Source organism: Trichosurus vulpecula, chromosome 2 (assembly GCF_011100635.1).
Source record: "Trichosurus vulpecula isolate mTriVul1 chromosome 2, mTriVul1.pri, whole genome shotgun sequence".
NCBI lineage: Eukaryota > Metazoa > Chordata > Mammalia > Diprotodontia > Phalangeridae > Trichosurus > Trichosurus vulpecula.
The window spans coordinates 156,224,770-156,250,135 of record NC_050574.1 but is presented as its reverse complement, the minus strand read 5'-3'; the positions used below and the strand labels follow the sequence as shown (position 1 = coordinate 156,250,135).

The following is a 25,366-nucleotide window of genomic DNA, read 5'->3' as shown; positions in this document are numbered from 1 at the left end:
TCCAGAAAACATCAAGCATTACCAGTAATGTTAAATGCAAATGTATATTGTCACCTGGTGTTTAAAATACCAACCTATCATGATGATTTAATTTTAATTAGGCCGGTCAAATTTATTCCATCAAATGAATTTCATGTTGCATAGAATCTTTGATAAGCAATGTTATTGCTATCCATTTATTCAGTCCGAAAACAAATCACGATCACAGAATTCCATAATTGGAAGGGACTTCAGTGACCATCTAGTCCACATATTAAAAAAGATCTTCACTACAACACAACAAATAAATGGTTGTCCAGCCTCTGTCCTTGAAGACTTCTCATGAGGTGAAACCCACCGCCTCCTAAGGCAGCCCATTCTACTTTTGGATAGTTCTAAATGAGCCATTAAACACTAACTTGTCCAATCCCTTCTACTCCCCAACCTAAAATTTTTTATTACACTAATTAGCTGCCAGTCCTCATGCAAGTCATTTAATCTCTTTGAAATTCAGTTCAGTTCATCTGTAAAATGGGACAAACAATACCATTACAATCAACTGGCCTGGACCTTACTGAACAAGCGCAGTACCCTGAACACATCTGTCTATATGTTTATTTGATATCCTGTATGTTAAGGTCAGGCTCTGTGAGTTTAAAAGACTGTACGATACTTAAAATTAGACATATAAAAGAAACAACTAAGAACGCAAAGAAAGTAACTGCAGCAGAGATACACGACTTATAGCACCCATGTTTACTTATGTATCCATGACAGGATTGTAGAATTCAGAGCTTAAAGGCAGGTTGGAGATCATCTAGCCTAATTCCTTCCTTTTATAGTTGAGGAAACCCAAGCCCAGGGAGTGGGAGTAGATTGCTCAGGTAAAGAATTAGCAGAGTATGGATTCTAATGCAGTTCCTTTGTCTCCAGATCCTAACCCTGCCTTGGTGTACCTCTATTCACTACCTACTCCCCAACCCTCTCTTTTCTTTTTCCTTTCTTTTCTTATTTCTCCATGAAAAGACAATTCTGAGGCTTGCCAGTGACATGGAATGGTTTCCCAAATGATTGCTCAACTACAACCATTCTCTCCAGGGTCACCGATGACCTCTTGACTGCCAAATCTAAGGGCCATTTCCTCGATCCTCATCTCCTCAATCTCTGCGGCATCTAACAATGCTGACCATGCCCTCCTGGATATTTTCTTCTCTCCAGTTTTTGTAACACTGATCTCTCTTGGTTCTCTTCTTCCTCTGTCTGCCATTCCTCAGTTTCCTGTTCTGGATTACCATCTGTCTCATAGCCCCTAACTATACGTATACACCCAGGCTCTACCATGAGACTTATTTTTGTCCTCTAGGCCCATTTGGTGACCTCGTTAGTTTCAACAGATTTAATTACTGTCTCTATGCATATGCTTCTCCAACTTGGAAGATACAGGCAGCTAGGTGGTACAATAGATAAAGTACTGGGTCTGAAGTCAGGAAGCCCTGAGTTCAAATCCAGCTTCAGACACTTACTAGTTGTGTGACCCTAAGCAAATAACTTAAACTTCTGTTTGTGTCAGTGTCCTCAACTGTAAAATGGGGACCATAATAGCCTCTACCTTGTAGGATTGTGAGGATCAAGTAAGATATTTGTAAAAGCACTTAGCACAGTACCTACCTGGCAAACAATAACTGCTATATAATTGATCTAAGCCTTTCTTAAGCTCTACTGCATATGGCTACTGAACTGCTTACTGGCCATTTTTAACTAGATGTCCCACAGACATGTCAAATTGATAACGTCCAAAACAAAATTCATTGGTTTTTTCCCCCAAAATCTACCCCTTTTCCAAACTTTCCTATTTTTGTCAAGAGTACCAGCCTCCTTCCAATCACCCAGGCTCACAACCACAGGGCCATCCTTAACTCCTCACTCACTCACCTCACACATCCAAGCAGTTACTAGATCTTGTCAGTTCTACCTCCACAACGAATTTCTTATCTTTTCCCTTCTTTCCACCCACACAGTCACTACTCAGGTTTAGGCTCTCATTACTTGTGTGGACTATGGCAATAACCTCCTTATTGGCCTGCCTGACTCAAGTTTCTCTCCTCTCTCTGCTACAATCTGTCCACTACAAAGCTGCCAAAGTGACTTCCCTTAAGTAGTGGTCTGAATATGTCACTTACTACTCAAAAAAACACTGATAACTCCCCTATTATGTCTATGATTAAATATAAGCCCCTCTATTTAGCATTTAAAGTTCTTCGCAACCTGCTCAATCAATCAATAAACCAGCATTTATTGAGCACCTTACATGGCAGGCGCTGTGCTAAATGTTAGGAATGCAAATGCAATAAAAGCCTACCTGCAAGGAGTCATCCTATCCTTCTGGATTTATTGCACACTACTCTCCTCCACAAACTCTATAGTCTAGCCAAACTAGCCAACTTCCTTTTTTTCACAGAATACTCTATTTTCCATCTCTATAACTTTATACTGGCTGTACTCCATCTTGGAATACATCTTGGAATTGATGTCTTAAAATATCTAGTTTCCTTTTACATTTCAGAAATAAAGGGAGACAAATAAGTAAAGAAACATTCACTGTTCATGGGTGGGCCATGACAATATAATAAAAATAATACCACTTAAAATAATTTACGTATTTCATGCTATGGCAATTGAATTACCTAGGAGAAACTTTTCAGGACTAGACAAAAAAATAAAATTGTTTTAGAAGAAGAAAGGGTCTAGGAATTTCAAGTAAAGTAATGAGGAAAAAAAAGCATGAACACATGGGCCATAGCACTAACAGCTTTTAAAACCATATTACAAAAGCAATAGTTACCAAAACTGTTGGGTGCTGATTAAAAAACAGAAAAATGAATCGGTGGAGTATATATCACCAAGTTCTATTATCCAAGAAATAAGTGGTCAAAGAATATGAAAAAAATTCTCAAAAGAACTACAAATTATAAATGACCACATTAAAAAATGTTCTAAAACACTAATAGTAGGAAAAAATTAAATTAAACTACATTTAAGTTTCGCCTCACACCAAGTAAATTGGCAAAGATTACAAAAAATGAGAGTAGTCAATGTTAGAAGGAATACAAGAATACTAATACACTGCTGGCAGACCTGAGAATTCATCCAGCTGCTCTGTATGTCAATTTGGAATGATTCAACACAGTTACCTGACTGGGCAAATGCTCTAAAAAAGTCAAAGACAGAAATAACAGTCTAATATACATCAAAATATTCATATTCTTTGTGGTAGCAAAGAACTAGAAAGAAAACAGACACCCACTGATCGAGGAATGACTAAAAAAAACTATGGCATATAAAAGTAATAAATATTTTTGTGCAATAAGAAATGTCAAATATAAGGAATTCACAGAAACATGCAAAGATTTGGGTGAAATGATATAGAGCAACGTAAGCAGAATGAAAAGAAAAATATACATAATAACTATAACAATGAAAAGGAAAAGGAAACTAAAATAAATTTAAATTAAATAATAAAAACAAATCAAGCTCCCATAGAACAGAAATCATACATTCCTCACCTCACAACAGAGGGAGAGGATTATAAGACAAATAACTGTAAACATATACGTTGCTAGATATTGTCACTATAACAGTTATTTTTGCTAAATCACAAGGGATAGTTCAACTGTGGTGAAATGACTGTGATAGAAAGACAAAATAAAACATTTACATTTTATACATACCGTCAATGATAGACATGTTTTTTGTTGGTGAAGATGAAAAGGCTTTAGAACCCCGGCTTCGAACAGACGTCTCCTGAGTGCTTCCTGTAAGAAAAAGTACAGTTAATATTCAGTACTCCATGCTTCTTAGGTTTTGCAGTCATAAGAGAGCAAAATAAGGTTCAGACAAAAGTATAAAGATAAAAAAGGAAATGTCATGTGCACAGAAAAGCAAGAAGGCCATATTATATAGTATGCAAAGTTGGTGCTATTGTTGAGGCATTTCAGTCGTGTCCGACCCTTCACAACCCCATTTAGGGTTTTCTTAGCAAAGATACCAGAGTGGTTTGCCATTTCCTTCTCCAACTCATTTTACAGATGAAGAAACTGAGGCAAATAGGGTTAAGTGACTTGCGCAGGGTCATACAGCTAGTAAGTGTCTGAGGCCAGATTTGAACTCAGGAATCTATCCTCTGCACCACCTAGCTGCCTCATGGGAAGTTGAGCGATGGGCAATAAGGTTAGAAAAGTAAGTTGAAGCCTGACTGCAAAAGGCTACACAGAGCTACAAAACAGAACAGAGGAGCTAGTATTTGACTCTAGAAGCAACAGCGAGTCACTGGAATTTACTGAGCAGGGGAGTAAATGACAGTCATACCTGCACTTTAGAAAACCACTTTGGCAGCTTTGTAAAGGAAAGATTAGAAAAAGGAGAGATTTCCTATTAGGAAGCTATTGAAATGGTCCAGACAAGAGGTGGTAGCCATTTGAGTAAAGAAAAGGTAATGGAAGGGAAAAGATAACATGGAAGGAGAATCGATAAGACTTTGCAACTTATTAAATATGGAAGGTGAGGTGAAAAGATGAGTAAAGTATGATTCTAAGATTTTGAACTTGGATTACTAGGAGGAAATAGGGAAATTTTAAAAAGGCATGGGTTTGGGGAGGAAGATGAGCACAGTCTCTGAGAACATGTCAAATGAGGATTAGCTGAAGAAACTGAGTGATTTTAACATGAAGCAGACTTAGTATGACATACCAGTTGTCAAGCATTTGAAAGGCTATCATGTAACAAAAGAATTATGAGTTATTCTGCTTTGGCCCAGAAAGAATTAGGAACAATGGGTCAAAATTGTAGAGACAGGTTTAGACTTGATGAAAGGAAAAACTTCCTAACAATTATGGCTATCTAAGACTGGAATGGGCTGCTCTTCACCCACACCATGACCTCCATCCCTTCAACTGCTCAGTTTTTTCCCAAGCCACCAAGCCTGAACTAGCTATGCTCTCCTCCCTTTCCCATCTTGACCCCTGGATGAACCAGTTCAACTCTATGTGGCTGTTTTCTCTTGAGTCCTCTTATTTTGCCAATCTTGCCCTGCTAAGACTCAGCACCTTGGATTACATCCTCTGTCTCTGCCTTCACTCCTACACATGTGCTGCGGAATGAACCTAAAGAAAATCATGAAATCCCACTGACTGGGTCAACTACAAATTTATGTTACATAATCTCAATTAGACCCTCACTGACACAAAGGCAATTTTTTTACACCTCCCTAATTAACTCACTATCCACTAACCAGAGTAGCCTTTCCAAACTTTTTCATCCCTCATCAAACCTTCTGAAGCTTCCCCTGTCCCTATCTCCTCAGCATATTGTACTGAAAAAATGGAGGCCATTAAACGAGAATTTTCTCTTCTCCTCTCCTCCTCAACTCATACCTCCCAGCTACTTTCTGCTACTATCTCCTCCTTCACCTAGACGCACATGAAGAGGTGGCCTGCCTTGCCAAAATAGAGTGCTCTACCTGCTCTCATTCCATCATCTCTAACAGATTTTTGACTCTGTCATCTCTCCTCTCACTTATCATCTCTGTCTACTGGATGCTTCCCTACAATCTGAAAATATGTCCATGTCTTTCCCATTACCAAAAAGCCCTCACTTGATCCATCCATCCCTATTAGCTATTGTTCCATATCTCTCCTCCCTTTTGTGGCTAAACTTCTTGGGGAAGCAATATAATCAAAGTCTTCACTTCCTTTCCTCTCTCTTTTTAACTCTTTATAGTTTGGGTTCTGACTTCATCATTCAGCCAAAACTATTCTCTCCAAAGTTACCAACTATCTCTTAATTGCCCAATCTAATGGCCTTTTCTCAGTCCTCATGCTCTTGACCTCTCTGTAGCCTTTGACACTGTCAATCAATTTACTTAATATCCTCTTCTTCCTAGATTCCATGACAATACTCTATCCTGGTTCTCCTCCTAGCTGTCTGATCTCTCATTCTCAGTCTCCTCTGCAGGATCTTCATGCAGGTCATGCCCACTGTGTACATCTCACAGGTGAGTGCCATTTTCTCTTCTACCTCTATACTATTTGATGATCTCATCACCTCCCATAGTTTCAATTATCATCTCGATGCCAATGATTCTCATATCTCCTTATCCAGTCCTAACCTCTCACTTAAAAGTCCAAACTCACATTCCCAGCTACCTATTAAGACATCTCAATTTGGAGGTCCCATAGATATTTTAAAGTCATTTTTAAAGTCAAAACCAAACTCATCTTTCTCTCCAATCTCTCCCCACTTCTGAACTTCTTTATTACTGTCAAAGGCACCATCATCCTCCCAGTCACTCAAGCTTGCAACCAGGAGGCTTGGCTCTCCTCACTCTCTCACTCCCCCACTCCCCCACATGCAATCTTTTGCCAAGTCCTGTTGATTTTACTTTTAAAACATTGTTTGCATTTTCTCACTTCTCTCCTCTGATACTGCCACGACCTTGGTGCAGGTCCTTATCTTATGCTAACAATTGTAGTAGGCTGATGACTGGTCTCCTTCCTTCAACTCTCTCCCCACTCCAGACCATCTTTCAGTCAACTGTCAAATTAATCTGCCTAAAGTACAAATCTGATCATGTCAGGCCCCAGAGGTTAGGGCTAGATAAGTAGTCAATAAATTCCATTGGTTCCCTCTTACCTCCAAGATCTAATATAATATCCTCTATTTGACATCCAAAGCCTTTTACAACTTGAAGTCCTCATACATTTCCAGTTTTCCTACACCTTACTCCTCCCTCCCCTCAACCCACACTTTATAATCCAGTGACACTGGCCTCCTTGCTTTTCCTCACAAAAGACACGCCATCTTCAGACTCTGCACATTTTCACTGGCTGTTTCCCAAGTTCTCTCCCCTCTTCACCCCTAGTCTCTTCATGTGAGACTAGGGCTTTTCTATCTTCTTTCAAACCCCAGCTAAAATTCCATCTTCTATGAGAAGCCTTTCCTGATGTCCCTTAATGCCAACGTCTTCCTTCTATTGATTATGTCCAATTTGTTCTGTATACATTCTGTTTATACATAATGGTTTGCATGTTGTCTATCCTATTAGACTGTGGGCTCCTTAAGGGCAGGGACTGTCTCTTACCTTTCTATATCCCCATTACTTAGTACCATGCCTGGCACATAGGTGTTTAATAAATCCTAACTGACTGACTGCCTCAAGACAGTGAGTTCCACCTCACTGAAGGCTGAACAAAGATTGTATAACCAGTTCTTAGGTGAGTAAGGATCTTTTTTTTTCAGGCACGGACTGAACTAAATGGCATCTGAGGTCCCTTTCAATATTGAAGTTCTGTGAATAAAGAAATGCTAAGTTTTTTGGTTTAAGGGGTTTTTTTCCTCTTAACAATAAGGAGATACGGAAATCAGGAAATAAAATTTTACTTGATTATAGACTTTGAGTATTTCACTCTCAGAGGAAAAATAAAAAATCTACTGTAGTCTAATTATCTTCTGAGTTCTCCTTTTCCATGCTAAAGGTCACCACATCTTCTTTCACCATTTGTATTAACCTCACTATTATCAAATACATAGGATACTTAATAACACTGAGGGCTGGAGTCAGTGAGCTAAATAGGGGTATCATTTTTTTGTTGTTTAAAAAAATAGAGATATGTTTTCCCCCTAAAACTGTTTTCATAATTAATACATATTTAGGTTTTTATGAGTTATCTTCTCTCCAACTCTTGCCCTTATAATAGGGGACCTTGATATTCACTTTGATTCTCTCCCAAACTCTCTAACCACTCAATTTCTCAGCCTCCTTAAATCTATGACCTATTCCTGCACTCCACCTCACTTAGGAATGGTAATAAGCTAGAATCTCACCATTACCCACAAGTGTTCTACTTTCCTAATTAGAAACTTTGACACTTTCCTATCTGACTATAAGCTCCAATTATTTCACTGCTTCCTGTGTTCCATCACTCCTACCCCTACTCTTTGCCTTTACTGAGACCTCAATCCCGCCATCCCTCATTACTTTTTGAGGCCATTTGTCTGTTCTGACTTCATTTTCCTCCTTCTCTGATTTCAATGTAATAGGCTATTTCAACTCACTGTGTCCTCTGCTCTCAAACTACTTAGTCCTTTGGATGACTCCTCCTTAGTCTTGGATGACTCCTCCTTAGCCTCTGGTCAACACAGCTGGAGGAAGTTTCACAACCATGCAGAATGGGTACGTCATAAATTCACATTATCTAACTTCAACTGGCCCTCCATGTAGCAAAATAGTCCTTTTATTTTCATTAATTGATAATCTAACTCACTCCCCATACAAGTAAAACCAAAACCTTTTCTTCTCTCCTCAGGTCTGCCACACTTCTTCCTACTTCCCTTCTTTCAATTGAGGATTTGCCTCTTCACACTGAGAAAACTGAGACAAGCCAATATGGGCTCTCCCTTCTCCCATTCTTTTCATTTCAATACCACTGGACATTAGCTCCTGCTCTTTCCCTCATTCACATCAAATTATCAAATGAGATAATATTTGTAAAAGAATAAAATATAATAAAAATGCTTAGCACAGTGCCTGGCACAGAGTAGGTGCTATATGAAGGCTTATTCCTTCCCCTTCTTTTCCTTCCCTTTTCTCTGAAAATGAGGTGGCCTTTCTCCTAGCCAAAGCCAACCACTCTATTTGTACACTTCATCCCATTCTACCTACTGCTTTCAAACAAGCCCAAGCCTCCATCATTTTTAAAAACCTTCATCACTATCCTCTCAAGCTATTGACCCATATGTCTCCTACCTTTCTTAGTCAAACACCTTGAAAAATCTGCCTATACTTGTTGTCTCTACTTCCTAATTATGATTGTAATAGCTAGTTTTGTAGAGTGCTTCAAGATTTGCAAAGTGCTTTAAAAACATATTTTCTGATCTTCACAACAACTACTTGGGGTAGATGTTATTATTCCCCATTTTACAAATGAGGAAGCTAAGGATGAGAGTAAATGACTTGCTCACAGCTACACAGCTAGAAAATGTCTTGTGCCGGATTCAGAATCAAGTCTCTCTGAATCCAGGTCCAGCACTCCACCTACTAGCCTCACTGATACATCCTCTCCTCACTCACTCCTTAACCCTTTGCAATCTGGCTTCTGACCTCATCACACAACTGAAATTGCTTTTCAAAGTTATCAATGATCTCTCAATTGCCAAACGTGATGGTTTTTTTAATCCATCTTGACCTATCTACATCTGACACTGTTCACCCCTCTTCCTAAACTCACTCCTGACCCTCAGCTTTTCATTTTAGTCTATGAGCAGGTCTTTGTTAGTTAAAATATCCCTTCATAACAGGTCTCTTGCTTTTCTGTCTGGTTCTTTTGTGAAAATTCTTCTGCATCCTGTAAACACTGTTAAAGGTTCAACAAATTTGAAAAGAACTTTATAAAAGATTTTATGTTAATAATAATGTTCTAAACTCAACTTTATCTATTGCAATAATGTACTATATTTCCCACTCTGTCACCAAGCAATGACTACCTACTTTGTGCAGAAAAATTATACAAGGTACTAACCTCTTCCCCTGCGAGCACCCCCTCTTGCTGTTGAATTCTGTCCTCTTCCACCTCTTCGACCTCTCCCTCGGCCTCTTCCTTTGCTGGATGTTGCTGAGATGCTGTCATCTGAATCATTGGCCATTTGTTCTGCCATATCTATACTTGCAAGGTCATCAACACTAAATTCTGAAGATAAGTCTTCTGACTGGGCTCTGTGGGCTCTGGCCCTATTCATTGCCTTTGAGAAATGACATAAAGCAGTTACTATTCACCATAAAACTCCAACACCTGAAAATACATGGTTGAAATGCACTGGATTCTCAGATAGGTAATATTATAATTATACTACCTACAATATAATTTTAAGCCAAATTTTTTTTTGTTCCATACTACCATGTCAGGAAAGAGAAAAAACAGTCAATATATTTAATTACTCTGCTCAATTTTACCTTTGGCTTTCAGCCTTTTCAGAAAATTCATCAGGAAAAACAAATTCCTAGAGGAAGTTGTCAAAAGAGTTGGTTTAGTCTAAATGTGACTAATTCCAACCCTAGGAAATGCACGCTTATAAAATTATGTAAACAATGCATATTTCAGTCATTTTAAAAAGATGAAAAAAGCCTGTCAACTAGCATTTATTAAGCACCTGCTACATTCCAGGCACTGTGCTAAGCACTCTGGATACAAAGAAAGGCACTGTTCTCAAAGAGTTGATGATCTAACGGGGTGGGGGGACGGACAACATGCAAACAATGAGCTACAAGCAAGATATATAGAGAATAACTTGGAGACAGTCTTAAAGGGAAGGCACTAAAACTAAGAAGGAATACTAGGAAAGGATTCTAGCAGAAGGTGGGGCTTTAGCCGAGACTTGCAAACCAAGGAAACTAGGTGGCAGAAACTGAGTAAGAAGAACATTCCAAGAATGTGGGAAAGCCAGTGGAAAAAGCTTACAGTTGGGATGTGGAACAGCAAGGAGACACAAACACAGAAGAAAACAATAACTTGAAAACATCTACACAAGCAAAGTCTCAAAGAAAAATGCTGCAAAAGTTAAAAAGAGATAAAAAATTATTTTAAAAAGAAATGAGAAGGGAAAATATGGGAAAAGAAGAAAGAGCTAGGGAATAAAGATTTTAAAAGAGAATTAACATCTACGAAAAGAGGTAAAAAAAAAAAACTTTACAGAAGAAAACAACTCTTTGAAAATTAGAATTGGCCAAATGGGAACCAAGATGGTGGAGGAGAGAAAGCACTTGGCTGAGCTCTCCCAACATTCCCCTCCAAACAATTTAAAAATAATGCCTCAGAATGAATTCTAGAGTGGCAGAGTCAACAAATGGTGAGACATTCTTCCAGCCCAAGACAACTTAGGAAGTCAGAGAGATCTCTAACACAGGGGCGGAAGATGGCCTGGAGCCCATATATTTGAACCAGGAAGTGGTAACAGAAGCAACAGCAGCTTTGGGACTCAAGCCAGAGATAGTAAGGGGGCCCGGCAACTGGTCAGAAAGAGATTACAAGGTATCACTTTGCTCACAATAAATGCTGGACCAGATGCAATTTGGCAACTCCACTACCTATACCCACCTCTGGGTAACAGTTCAAGGGCAGGAGAGGCGTATGCTTGGTCAGGGTGGAGTGGAAGCCCTGAGGGAAAGTATCACTTCCAGCCCCAAAGGCTCAGGAATCCTGAGGAATGGTATCATTTCAGGACCTAAGGAAAGAGGGGTCCTGAGGAGCAACATTGATGGCAATCCCAAGGGATGAAAGGTCCTTTCTGGGTAAGGACCAGAGTACAGACAAAGAGATCAATGATGACACCTCTGCCTGGACCACACCACTTTGGAAGCATCAAAAATTTCCAAAATCTCAAAACAGAAGTGCAAAAAAGTCTGACGCTTGAGAAAGAATCCCCCCAAAATGAGAAGACAGCCCAACGTTAACATAAAGTCCCAAATCAAGAAGTACGGTGGACAAATGAGCAAACAACAAAAAAAGAATCTATTTCTTGAAATATATCTACGTTTTTTTCTGTGATCATGACTTTCAGGTCATCCAATAATTCTTAAATTACTTCTCTTCAATATATTTCCTAGGTAAGTTGTTTTTCTGATGAGGTATTTCACAGTTTCTTCTACATTTTCATTTTTTGACTTTGTTTTATTGTTTCTTGATATCTCATGGAGTAATTAGTTCCCAGTTGTCCAATTCTAATTTTTAAGGCATTATTTTCTTCAGTGAGTTTTTGCACCTCTTTTTTCATTTGGCCAAATTTCTTTCTTAAGGTGTTATATTTTTGTGCCCCTTTGCCTAAGTTGTTATAATTGTCTTTTCGTAATTTGTTCCTCTGCTTTCATTTCTTTACCTAATTTTCTGCCTACCATTTTTATTCGTTTTTGAAAATCACTTTTTAAGCTCTTCCAGGAATTCTTGTTGGGCTTGTGTTCAATTCACATTTTTCTTTGAGGCCTTCCTTGTAGCTGTTTTGATTTGTCTTCTTCTGAGTTTATGTCTTGATCTTTCCTGTCACTATAGCAGCTTTTTATGGTAAGGTCCTTTTTTGTTGTTCTTTGTTTATTTTCCCATTCTACTTCTTGATTTGGAACTTTATGTTAATGTTGGACTCTGTTACTAGTGTGGGAATTTTGGTGGCAGGGCGGCGGGGTGGGGGGAGGGTTTGAGACCTATTTGTACAAAAATATTTATAGCAGCTCTTTTTCTGGTGGCAAAGTATTGGAAATAAAGGGGATACCCATCAATTGCAGAATAGCTGAACAACTTGTGGCATATGATTGTGATGGAATACTATTGTGCCATAAGAAATGATGGGCTGGATGGTTTCAGAAAAACTTGTGAAGGCTTATACGAACTCATGCAAAGTGAAGTGAGCAGAACCAGGAAAACATTATATACAATAACAGTAGTAGTGTAAAGATGATCAACAGTAAAAGACTTAGCTACTCTGATCAAGACAATTCCAAAGGACTCATGGTGAAAAATGCTACCCTATCCACCTCCAGAAAGAGAACTGATGAACTCTGAATGCAGATTAAAGCATACTTTTTTTGCTTTCTTTATTGTTATTGTTTTATTTTGTTTGAGTTCTCTTTTGCGACATGGTTAATATTGAAATATGTTTAGCATGGCCTCACATGTATAATCACAATCAAAGTGCTTGCCTTCTCAAGGAGGGGGAAAGGATGGAAGAAAGAGAGAAAATTTGAAACTCAAATTTTTTTTAAATGATTATTAAAAATTTTTACATGTAATTGGGAAATATTCAAAGAAATAAAAAGAATTTTTAAAAAGGAAATGGTCAAATGGAAACTAATGACTCTATATGACATCAATAAATAATTAAACAAAATCAAAAGTCTGAAAAAAAATAGAAGAAAATGTGAAAATATCTCACAGGAAAAACAACTGACTCATAAAGCAAATAAAGGAGAGATTATTTAAGACTCACTGAACTATTGAAAAATATGAGATAAAAAAGAGCCTAGATATTACATTTCAAGAAATCTTAAAAGAAAACTGCCCAGATCTCTTAGAACCAGAGAGCAAAGTAGAAATAGGAAGAACTCACTGGTCATCTTCTGAAAGAAAACTCAAAGGGAAAACTCTTAGGGATATCACAGCCAAAATATAAAGCTTCCAGGTTAAAAAAAAAAAAATATATATATATATATATATATATCACATGATTTAGCAGCCACTATTATGAAGGAGTGAAGAACGTGAACACAGTATTTCAGAAAGCATAGGAAATGGGCTTACAGTCAAGAACAACAACCAGAAATATTAAGTATAATGCCACAGGTGGAAAAAATGAACTTTTAGAGGACCTTCCAAGCATTTATGGTTAAAATATCAGAGCTGTGGAGAAACTTTGAAGTTCAAGAACAGCAGTGAAGAGCAACATAAAAAAAGGTAAGCATGAGTAAACAATGATAAAGGACTAAACAAGGGAAGGAAAGGAAAATTAGGAAAAATTCTCTCACATCATCAAAGCACACAAGCAGACATGTACACAAACAAAGAGGAGGGAGAATTAGAGGAAGGGCAAATCAAGGGAGAGATTGGTCAATCAATCTGTAAGCAAACATTTATTAAGTGCTTACAATGTGCCAGGCACTATGCTAAGCATTGGGGATACAAATAGAAGGACAGTCCCTGTTCTTAAGCAGTTTACAATCTAATAGGGAAAGACAATACACAAAAAGAAGCTGAAAAGTGGGGTAAAAAGGGTGGAAGGAGAAGGTACCCAATGTGGGGGCATGGTGGAGAAGTCAGAGAAATTCCAAAGTAATACAGACAGGTAATACAGGAAGAGATGCTCCAAATTGAGCTCTCTTGTTAAATGGAAGCAAAACAAATTCTAAGGATGTACAAATAAAAAAAAATATTTATAACTCTTTTTGAGGTAGCAAAGAATAGGAATCTGAGAAAGTGTCCACAAATCGGGGAAATGAATGAACAAATTTTGGCATATAAATGTTATAGAATATTAATGTGCTGAATTCTTATCAATGTAATAACCAACTAGGATTCTAAAGGACTAAAGATGAAACATGTTACCCATATTCTGACAGAGAACTAAAGGGCTTAGCATGAAGAATTAGACAAATATGTGGAAATTTGTTTTGAATGACTATACATGTTTGTAATGGATTCTGTTTTTCTTGTGCTCTCAACTGAGGTGAGGGGAGAGGAGAAGATGGATCTTGGCTAATTAAAAAAAATCTAATAAAAAATAATAACAAAAGATGCTTACATTCTAATGGGGAAGCAAGTATATAGAAAATATAAACGAGGGGCAGCTACGTGGCGCAGTGAGTAGATCACTGGCCCTGGAGTCAGGAGGACCTGAGTTCAAATCCGGCATCAGACACTTGACATAAGAACTAGCTGTGTGACCTTGGGCAAGTCACTTAACCCCAATTGCCCTGCCTTCCCCCTCCAAAAAAAATATATAAACAGCATGAATATAAAGTTAATTAATACAATTATATAAAAAGTAGTTAAAGAAAGCTCAAGGGGAAAGGTACTAGCAATTGTGGGAATCAGTAGCGGTTTCATGCAGAAGATCAAGTTTGAGCTATTTCTTAAAGGAAGAAAGGGATTCTATGAGGCAAGGATAGGTAGATTCATTCCAGGCAAAGGTGGAGGGGGATGGACACAGATGATGCAAACCCACAGGGATGGTGTATCAGCAAGGCAATAATAACAACGTAGACGATAATTGTCAAAGTGCCTACATAGTTCTGTATCGCAAAGTATACGAGACTCTCCACGTAGAAGGCAGAAGAAGTAAACCGTTTATTCAGACACCAGAGAACCATATCCCACAAGCCATCTATCCAGTCTATCAGAGCAGTAAAGCATTCAATACACAATATCACAACATGGAGCCTCTACAACCCCCTGATGGGGTCTTCCCCAAAAACAAACTCAGAGTACAGCTAAGTCAGCCTGTCCAGCTCTAACTCTCACGATGGCGGCTATTAGCAGCTATAATTATGCTCACGCGCTCTGTCTCGGGCTCTCTCTCTCAGCATTTCCTGTGACATAACTTCCTTTTCCTGTCAGGAAGTTCCTCCCACCACACCTGACTTTGGCTTCCCGTGATGTAAGCAGGTCACATGGCCTATTAATGGGTGAGAAAGATCTTCAAATCTAAATTGCTGCTACAGGTGGGAACAAACAGAAGGCCAGTTTGGCTGGATCACAGCCTCAGAAGGTTGCTAATGGGGTCAGCTTTCCCATTCTCTTCACCCTGGTCCTAGATTAAATCTTTGTTGTAATTTTGGCAATGTTGCAATTTCTAAAAGATTCAAGGCTGTTTTCACAAGGTGTTAGGTCTAATAATGGCATTACTCCTTAAAATGAAATCAAATTAGATAATGTATAAGTATTTGGTAAACCTTAAAGTGCTATATAAACATCAACTACTATATCTTTTTGTTCTCAATGGAGTTCAGATACAAAAGTCCTAGAAAAAGTCATCATACTGTTCTTTTATATTTGTATTCTTTGGACTATTACAGTTGGATCAAATAACTACTTTTTGTAAAAGAATAAAAATATTGGGATTTAAGATCATCTTATGAAGACTCGTTTCTTCTGCTAAATCTTTATATTTTAAAAGCATTTTGTTCTATGTAGCCTGGATATGATAAATAGGAATGGCAACATTGATTCTAAACACTGTTCTTAATTTTTTATGGATGATTATTATGTCTGAGCAAAACTGCAGACAACAATTGTTTGTGATAATGGTTCAGTACCAGTAGCTAGGTTCTTTTTGTTTATCAAATACTAGTCTACTAGGTTCATTTGCTTCTGTATGCAATCTATTCCACTGATGGATATCTGCAATAACAAATTGTTTTGAGAATTACTGCTTTGTAGTATTGTCTGAGATACGGTACTGCTAGACGCCCTTCATTCTGACTTTTGTTCCCTTTGAGATTACTACTTCCTCAACTGTTTCTGACATCAATGCATTGGTAATAAAAACACATGTTTTAGGTAAAGAACACTTTTTCATTTGGACATAAAATAATTCAGCATTTTCCCTATACTAAGGTTTATTTTCTATTTTTGAAACACTTGAATAAGTCATGACTACAGAACTAAGTCAAAGACCCTGTGATAATAAAAACAATACTATAGTACTTTGGGGTACCTTGTTCAATAATTACTGTATCAATAAAGTTGCTTTTTACATTTCTGGCCCTTTTTGATGGCCCCTTTTTACTCTGCAACCAATATAATGTCACTTTATAATCATATATAGATACTTTTAGTGATATAAGCTGTGAATATCTTGTATTAAAGTACATACACATAATTAGCCTATATTGTAGGGGTCACACTCTTATTATTTCTTCTTATTTCTGTTATTATGTAACCACTATAATTATTACTATTATTCTATAAATTTACTTATTATTAATATATTCTTATTCTTTTGTTAAGTTACGTGATGCCTTCAACTAAGAAAGATGAGATCAGACTTGCATTTGCATGAAGCTAATAAACTGTTTTTCCAATAATTTATGTGCTAAAAATAATCATTATTTATGTGTAACTATGAAGCATTTGATTTGCTAATTATATCTTATATCAAGGTTACTCTGTAATATTGCAGAAAAACCAGAATTTCAGTCACATTCTTTGACAAAGATGTTTTGTTGTTCATTACCTCAATTACGTACAAGCTGTCTGTCCTTAATCTGATCCACCTTGTATTTTTGTTATATTGAACTTCTTGTGAACAATGTGGCATTGGAGAGATGGATCAGTGAGAAAAGACTAACTGCATCCTCCTTTTTCAGGGCTTCACTGATTTTGCTCTTAAGCTTCTCCAATAGTTTTTTACTGATGCTGAATTATTCATCTTGTTCTTGACAGAACTAAAGAATGTCCAAATTTGAAGATACTTGAGGGCAAAGGATAATGATTAATCTGGCTACTCCCTTGCCTTTTTTCCTGACCTAGATTAAATAGTGGATATCTGGCATATATTATTTTATTAGCCAGGTATCCAAAAAGGCTATATAAACCTAAGATCCAAACTCAAACTAAATAAGGACTTAAAAGACATGTTCTTAATGGAATCCACAGAACTTCTATTCCATGGATAGATTTTAGAGGGTCTGTGAACTTAGACGGAAAAGAATTATATCTTCATTTTCATTGAACTCTAATTAAATGTAGCATTTCCTCCAATTATGAATGTAGGCAACAAACCACAATGTTATTAAGTTATACTTGAATGCCAAAAGTATTCATGACAAAAAAAAATGTTAAAAGAGGCTAGGAGCTCCAAGTATTAAACAAACCATACCAGGGGCACAGGTTACTTATAAAACTAATTCTGGACCGTGAGTGAAGCTTTCTGAAAAGATCTAGTCAAGGCTGAGTTCCTTGGACTGAAAACAACACAGTAAAAAAGCCATCAAAGTCTGATCTTTGATTGAAGCTTTATTAACAGAATAGGTGAAACCAGGAAGGCAAGATAAGTCAGCAAATAAAACAGCTGTAGCTCATACACCCACTCTGTCAAATCAAACAGCATCTCTGCACTCTCCCCTGCTCTATAACATTAGAAATTATCTAATCTAGTTCAACTAATAAACTATTTATTTTATTTAAACAATTGATTTAAATTATTTTTGACATTAAATAAGATGATTCAATTGAAGACGCAAGCTAAATACTCATTATAATACTTACCTCTCGAACCTCTTCCTCCTCCTCAGTAGTATTCTTTTTTCTGCTCTCTCTGAAATGACGTACCTATATTAAATTAAGCATATATTAGGTAATGTAACTATTCATCAGCAAAAAGTATAATCTGTGCACAAAATTAAATGATTAATCATGATTTGTTTATGGAATGCTTTAAAATATAACATACCACTTGGTCAATTTAAAGACTGATGCTCCTTAGAACAAAATACACATACCCTTAAAATACTGTTCATAAAATTAAGTGCACTTTCCCACTAGCTTGCATGAAAATTTCACTAAGTGTTCTAGGGGAAAGGTTTTGTCTTTAAGCAAAATAATATTGTTTATTGTCAAAATGCCCACATTTCTTAAAAGCACCAATAAGTCAATAAGACACTGAGAAAAATCCACTATTGCTTTTTATCACCATAGTGGGATACTTCACCATACAAACTCAAAGGAAGTCAAAGAAATGATCTCTTAAGGAGTTTAAAATGGAGCTGGTTATATATATATAAAAAATAAGTAGAGGTAATAAGACACCATCTGGCACTACCATGTATGTTATGAAGTAACAAATAAGAAGTCAGAAAAATGAGAGAGATGAGAAATGAGTAGGGTTTGAATTGTAAAGAAATATTCTATGATGAGGTAAGAGTTGAGAATAGGAAAGATCTGGAGATGCATAGAAGCATTCTAAGCTAGGAGAGCACCACAGCAATTAGCACAGTGTATACGGAAGATAATAAAGAAACTGGTCTAACTACCATGAGGGAATCTCTTTTGGGAAGTGACAGGAAAAAAAGCTGAAGGATGAGTGTTACACTATGAAGGACCTTGAAATCCAAATAGCAGAGTTTGAACTTGATACAGCAGGCAATGGGAAAATCCTGCAGACCCTTGAGCAGTTGTTTCCTCATCTGTAAAATTAGGAGTTGGAAAGTGGCAGTGTATTACAATGGAAAAGGCACTCAATCTGGAGTCCCAGAATCTTGGTTCAGACCCTAGTCCTGTCTCTTAGAATTCATATGACCTGGGGCAAGTCCCTTCATTTCTTTGGGCCTCAGATCCTCACCTGTAAAAAGAGAGGGCTAAAGTAGGTAACTTGAAAGGTCCTTTCCAACTTCTATGATATCTATGATTAAAATCGCAGCATAAGGAGATATCAGACAGCAGAATACAGATGAAGCCCAAGAAATCTAGAGGTTCAATTACTTACCTAAATAAAGCCACACCACCAGCTAATGACAGAGCCAGAACTCAAATGCAAGGGTCTCAATTCCCAGTCCCTTGCCCTTTTCACTACACCACACCATCTTATATCCCCTACTATTTTGCTAAGTGCCACAACAGGCAAAGATATGATCAATGCCTAAAGGAATAAAGTGCCTGTGCAATATGCCACAGCATCAGCCCCAGCCACTAGTCCACTGGGGTCATCACCATCGTACGGTGGCCCTCCTGAAGCTCTGACCAGGAGGAACTCAAAAAAACAACAGCTCCTTGAGAGCAGACATTGTGAGGGACTCCCAGGGATCTCTAGAGGTTCTAACAATACATGTCCCCCAGCCTGGGAGCTCTCCACAGACAGGAGACAGTTCACTGATCTTTTCCTCTTCTTTGTACCCTTTCTGCCTCCTTTTTTTCCTGTCCTTTTCCTTCCTTCTCCAAATCTTTTTTCTACCTTTGTTTTCCCATTCTTTTTTCCTTTTCTCTTTTTCCCCTCATCAAACTTAAATCTTGCTAAAAGGACCAAATACTCCCCCTCCTTATTCTCAACTGCCACCCATGGTAAGGCTGTGAAATATTGGGGTCACAGTCCTTCATGGGCCAAAGTACAATAAATGGGGCCCCCAAAAATTCCTTACTAACCTCTTCATCAATTTTATCTTCTGCTGCATCAATGTGACGTTCTTTAAGAAATCTCTGTGTTTTTTCCAACTGGTATTTTACCAGTTCCTCTATGGCATCTTTCTCTTCTTTGTCCACAAACTCTTGCACTGCTTCACCCATCCCTCGCTCTGTTAGAAGAGAAAGTTGCAGTTTCTGTAGAGGTAAAAAAAAGTCATTATGGAAGGGGGGAAAATCTATTTGGACAAAATAGGAATAAACACAATTGATAAGAATTGCAAAATAATACTGGAGCATTGATTGGAGACATGAAGTATTTGGAGAAATAACTTCATAAACAGAGTAGCAGTACTATTCTAGGATCTTGATGATTTCCCCTCTCTCTCTCCACCAGTTTCTTCTCATCTGCTTATAAATAAGCTGTAAAAAAGTCTTCTAACATCAACCAATTACCACCCCATCTCTCCTCTTTTTCAGTATCAAATTTAAATTGTTCATACCTGATGCCTCCATATCCTCAGTACCTGCTTACTCCTCAGGCTCTTACACTCTGGCTTCACTACTCTATATAAATTACTTTCTCAAAGATTACCAATAATGTCCTAGGCATGAAATCCAACATATTTTTTAAATACTTACCATCCCTGACCTCTCTACAGAATTTGATACTGTTGAACATCCACTTCCTTGTCTGGATACTCTTTCCTCCCATTCTTGCCTTTCTGTTTCTCTCCCTAGATCCTCAAACTTTTCTTAACCCCATAAGGCAAGAATTCCCCAAGATTCTGTCCTAAGCTTCTCTTTTATCTCTATAATCTCCCACAACAATTTCCTCTATAACTATAGCCTTATCAAATGTACACATGAAGTCCAGACCTCTCTCCCAAGCTCGAGATGCATATTTCCAAATGCCTACTGAATATCTCTAATTGAGCATGCTGCCAACCTCACGGATTTATCTATAAATAAGCTTATCGTCTTTTCCCTCAAACCCATCACTACTTCTGTCAGTGCCACCACCATTCATTCTGAGTACTATGTTTGAAATCTCACTATAATCTTAATATTTCCCTCTTTTCACATCCCATCAGGATCAAAGTTCTTCTATCTCTGCAGTATCTTTCCCTCCTTTCTATTCCCACTGCCACCACCCTTGTACAGGAGTATTTCAAGAGATTCCTAACAAGTTATCCCCTTCTTTTCTCTTACTCCACTCCAACTACCTCTCCAAGGCATCCTCCTGATACAAAGACATGGTTATATAATCCCTCTTCTACAAACCATTTAATAGCTCATTATTGGCTGGTACTCAAAGCCCTTTCTTTACAAAGTGGTGACATCCTAACTTTCCAGTCTTATCTCAAACTGCTCATCTTCAAGTATTCTACACTCTACCCAAACTGCCCTGGCCATTCTCTATATATGTACTGCCTCCCTATGTCTTCATCTTTGCTCATGCTAGTCATGGTAACTAGAATACCCTCACCTCAAGTTCCCAAGTCCATTCTAAATACCTTTTTAAACCTGACTTAAATACCACCTTCTCTGTGGAGTTTTCCCTAATGCTAAATTGTTAATAACTTTTTCTACCTCTGAACTTTTTGCTTGGATCTGTCTTATTTATTTGCAATTCCCTCTGTGTACTGTTTAGATATCTCAATCCTTGAAGGTTTGTTGTTTTTCATCCCTGAAGACCAGTACTTCCCACAGTAATTTGAAGATAGTAAACAATTAATATTAGCTGAACTGTTCAACTGGAAAATTGAAATTTTCACACATTATATATATTTGTGTATGTGTTATACTTGTCCCCTCTCTCAATGACAACAAGTTCCCTGAATGCTGGGACCATGGTTTACCTAAACCAGAGGTGACGAACGTGCGGCCTCAAAGTCACAAGTGGTTTTCTATGTCCTTGGATGCAGCCTTTTGACTGAGTCTAAGTTTTAAAGAACCAATCCTTTTATGAAGGGGATTTGTTCTGTGAAGTTTGGATTGAGTCAAAGGGCCACACTTTAGGACTCAGAAGGCCACATGTGGCCTCGAGGCTGCAGGTTTCCCACCCCTGAATTCTCAATTTTGCATTTAGTTCAGAATCTAGCATTATGGATTATACTCAGGTTTCCAAAAATGTTCACTGAATTAATTGTTGAACTGAATAATTGAAAATGGAGGTACTTATATGTACCCTATTTGTTTCTCAAGGAAATTCTGAGAATTCATCATTCAATCTATAAATCATTTTATACGTAGACTAAATTAAAGTTCTTAATTACAAAAAGGTAAAAATTTCAATTCATTGTCTTACAATTCACAATCTGTCATTTAAAATTACAATAAATGTAAGTAATTACTTTCTCTGCAGTCTGAAAATACTTCTTCACAAGATCTTCTACCCTTATAGTAGGTCCTTCCGTAGGAGGTTTTGTGATAAGCTCCCCAAAGTTGATCTCTTCTAGAAAAGAAATGTCCATTAAAACCAGCTCACTTTATGTACTTTATATAATGTTAAATACAGTGAAACTAAAGTTCATTAATCACAAGTGATATACTTGAGGGCAGGAGAAATGCAACTCCACTAAATGCTATCTCACTAGCACAAACAAATTTAGTGGCAGCAGCAAGACTTTTTTGTTATCAGCCATAGTATCTCCCTATCCGTAATAATTCTCTGTATCTTCATGAATCAGACTATCAAAGAGACTTTGGAAGATATTTAATGTAATGTCATTAATGTAAATGTCTCTTGAAGAATGAATCCTTGGAAAATATTCATACAGACTCTGCTTGAAGAAGCCCTATATCCCAAATTCCAAAAACTCTCTTAAACACTAGATACCTCTGTTTGTGAAATTTTCTTTGTATTAAACTGAAATCAAGCTATGGTCTAAATTCTGCTTTGTAGGGTCAAATTAAACAAATCTAATACGTCTTCCACATAAATAGAAAGCATACAAGCATCCAGCCACAAAAACATTGTCATCAACCTATTTTATATGTAATGGTATGATGCCAGTACCACCATAACTATAGGCTCTGTGGGGTAACCATAACTTAATTTTATGTACCTGATGGGAGGATTTAGGGAAACCTGTCTGAGAGCAAGAAAAGTAAATGCACAAATATGTATATACAGAAAAATGAGAGCACACAAATGAAAGGATAAAAGAAAGGAGAACTAGATTAATTTGGCCTGCTAGAGGTAGACAAAAAAAAAACCTCTGCTGTAATCTGAAAAAAAAGAGTAGAACTTTTTTTAATATTAAAAGAACTGCAGACCTTGGAAGAACTTTAAAGTTCATCTAATCCAATCTTCTCATTTTGCATATGAGGAAACAGAAAAATAAAGAGGTGATAAGACTCAAAAAGTATCTGGTCCCTTTTAACTACCATGACGCTGCCTTCTCTTTGATCACTCTGAAGCTGATCATTTTAAATCTCACCAAAATGCTGCTGACTCAGCCTTGGACCCCTTCCTACTTCAGCCCTCTCCCCCCTCTGATTAGAGGGCTGGGGGGTGGGGCAGGGGGGAGGCATTCAGCAGGAGGGAACACTACATTCCTCCTCAGCTTTCCTTTATTAAAGGGCAGGACCTGGACTTTCCAGTTTCCTCTCCATTTTCTATCTCCAGCTCTATTTTGTTTCAGCTCCACAGAACAAGATGCTTCCATGACAGATACACACTGATTTCCCCAACCCACTCCCTTTTCAGCTTCCTTTTGTGTGCTGTCTTCCCCTATTACAGAGTAAGTTCCTTGGGGGCAAGAAGATTGTCCTTTTTCTTATTTGTATTCTAGTGTTTAGCACAGTGCCTGGTGCAGAACGGGCCTGTAATAAATGTTTACTGAACTGAAAATTGAATTCTCTCTGGTTCTGGTTATTAGATTATGTCATTAAGGGCCTCCCTAAATCATCGCTGGCCACTCCCTTCACTGAAATTAAGAAATTACAGCCCAGTCTGATTAGTGCAAATGATGAATTCCACGAAATGGTCATATAAGAGCCAACAATCATATTTTGCATAATCATAACTTTGAATAATGAATACATGTAACCATTTCACATTGATGGAGACTTAGCTGTATTCTTTCAAATTATGTTAAATTTTATTTTAAAATTTATTTTATTTTCATTTTTTTTAACTGAGTCTCCCTATCTCGCCCATGCTAGAAGTACAGTAGCCACCCAGAGGCCCAATTCCAATACAGATCAGTATTGAAGCTTTAGAGGCAGCTAGACAGCTCATTGGATAGAGTGCTGGAATCAGGAGTTCAAATCCAGCCTTGGACACTTACTAGCTGGGTTACCCTGTGCAAGTCACTTAACCATTTCCTTCAGTTTTTTCATCTGTAAAATGAAAGAAATGGCAAACCACACCAGGATCTTTGCTGAGAAAACCCCAAAAAGGGTCATGAAGAATCAGACATAACTGAAAATGACTAAATAACAACAACAACAACAACATGGAAGCTTTAACCTATTTAAGCTACTTCCACCTTTTTTTCAGAACTGGGCCACTTCATGTGGCCCTGAAGTAACCTGATGGCCTTCTACTCTCAAGGGCCAAATTCATTACAGATATCCTACCAGTTTTATCTCTACTGTAGCTCAGAATTCCTGAACTCAAGTAATCCACCAGCCACACTCTCTCTAACAGCAGGAATTACAGGCCTGTACCACCATGTCCACTTTACAATAGATTTTTAAAATAATACATATGTCTACAAAACAAAAAAGGAAAAACAAAATTCATCATTGAACAAATTATATTACCTGCAGGCCTGATGATAAAATGAAAATTTTTAACTTTAATTAGTCTTCCTATATAATTATAGAAAGTAATGAATTTCTCAGGCGAGTGAAGAATTGAAATTATAGTTTGATATTGGGCAAAATTATCTGTCTGCAGATTATACAAGTCCTATATATCCCAATAAGTGATAAAAATGCTAAACGCTTGAAAGTTTCTAAAGCACACCTATTACCCCCAAACACAAACAAATGCTGCAACTGATAAAAGCAGCTCTCAAAGCTTTCTTGAAAAAATATTTTAGAAGTGTTCTGGGTTTTTTTTGTTGGTTTGTTTTTAAAGGAGTCTCCTCTTGTAAAATCATGGTAGAGGTATAGTGGTGACCCTGGGCTCTCAGACTATGCAAAGAACATAGAGCAGGCCTTTTATCATGCCAGAAAGGTTTAGGGTGCAGTCTTGGTGCTGTACATTTATGTCTACTAACCCAAGTCCAAAGTAGCTAATTTTTTAAATACTCATTACTAGGCTGGCTATGGAGTGGTGATTAATTCAGCTACAGTAGATATAAAAGAATACCTTCTAAGTTGTAAAGAGGCTGCAATCTGAATTGATAAAAGAATAATTCCTTCAAGTATTAAAGTAAGAAAATAAGAAAGTAGAGGGCTTTATGGAAAATCTGTAAGAAAAAAATCCATTTGAAGCCTGTTATAAAATGAATAGCAATTATTTTTGTTACCATTTCTTATGCTTCAGTCTCCATCAACAACAATGTCTGGCCTTGATTTCTATGATCTAGTAGAAAGAATGCTGGATTTAGAGTCAGAGGACCAGGGTTTAAAACTCAGCTCTAAATATCACTACCTACACAACTGTGGAAATAATCTTTTTTGGGCTTCAGCTGCCTCATCTGCAAAATTAGATAGAGTTAGGACTAGATGATCTCTCAAGAGTCTTTCTAGCTCTAAATCATATGATGACATAATAGGCATTA

General features: G+C 37.4%; 1 protein-coding gene across 2 annotated transcripts in view; it reads right to left on the bottom strand.

Annotated features, from left to right (window-relative positions):
- Nucleotides 1-25,366, bottom strand: part of MRE11 (MRE11 homolog, double strand break repair nuclease) — a 68,555-nt gene that overhangs the window by 15,486 nt on the left and 27,703 nt on the right. Inside the window, exons 12-16 of one of the 2 annotated variants that reach the window (XM_036743333.1) lie at nt 21,980-22,080; nt 19,647-19,820; nt 17,778-17,840; nt 9,552-9,771; nt 3,708-3,791 (exon numbers count right to left, since the gene is read on the bottom strand). In XM_036743333.1, coding sequence (XP_036599228.1) covers nt 3,708-3,791; nt 9,552-9,771; nt 17,778-17,840; nt 19,647-19,820; nt 21,980-22,080 — 642 coding nt within the window. The remainder of the gene's footprint in view (nt 1-3,707; nt 3,792-9,551; nt 9,772-17,777; nt 17,841-19,646; nt 19,821-21,979; nt 22,081-25,366) is intronic. The other variant, XM_036743334.1, reaches the window with a different exon arrangement.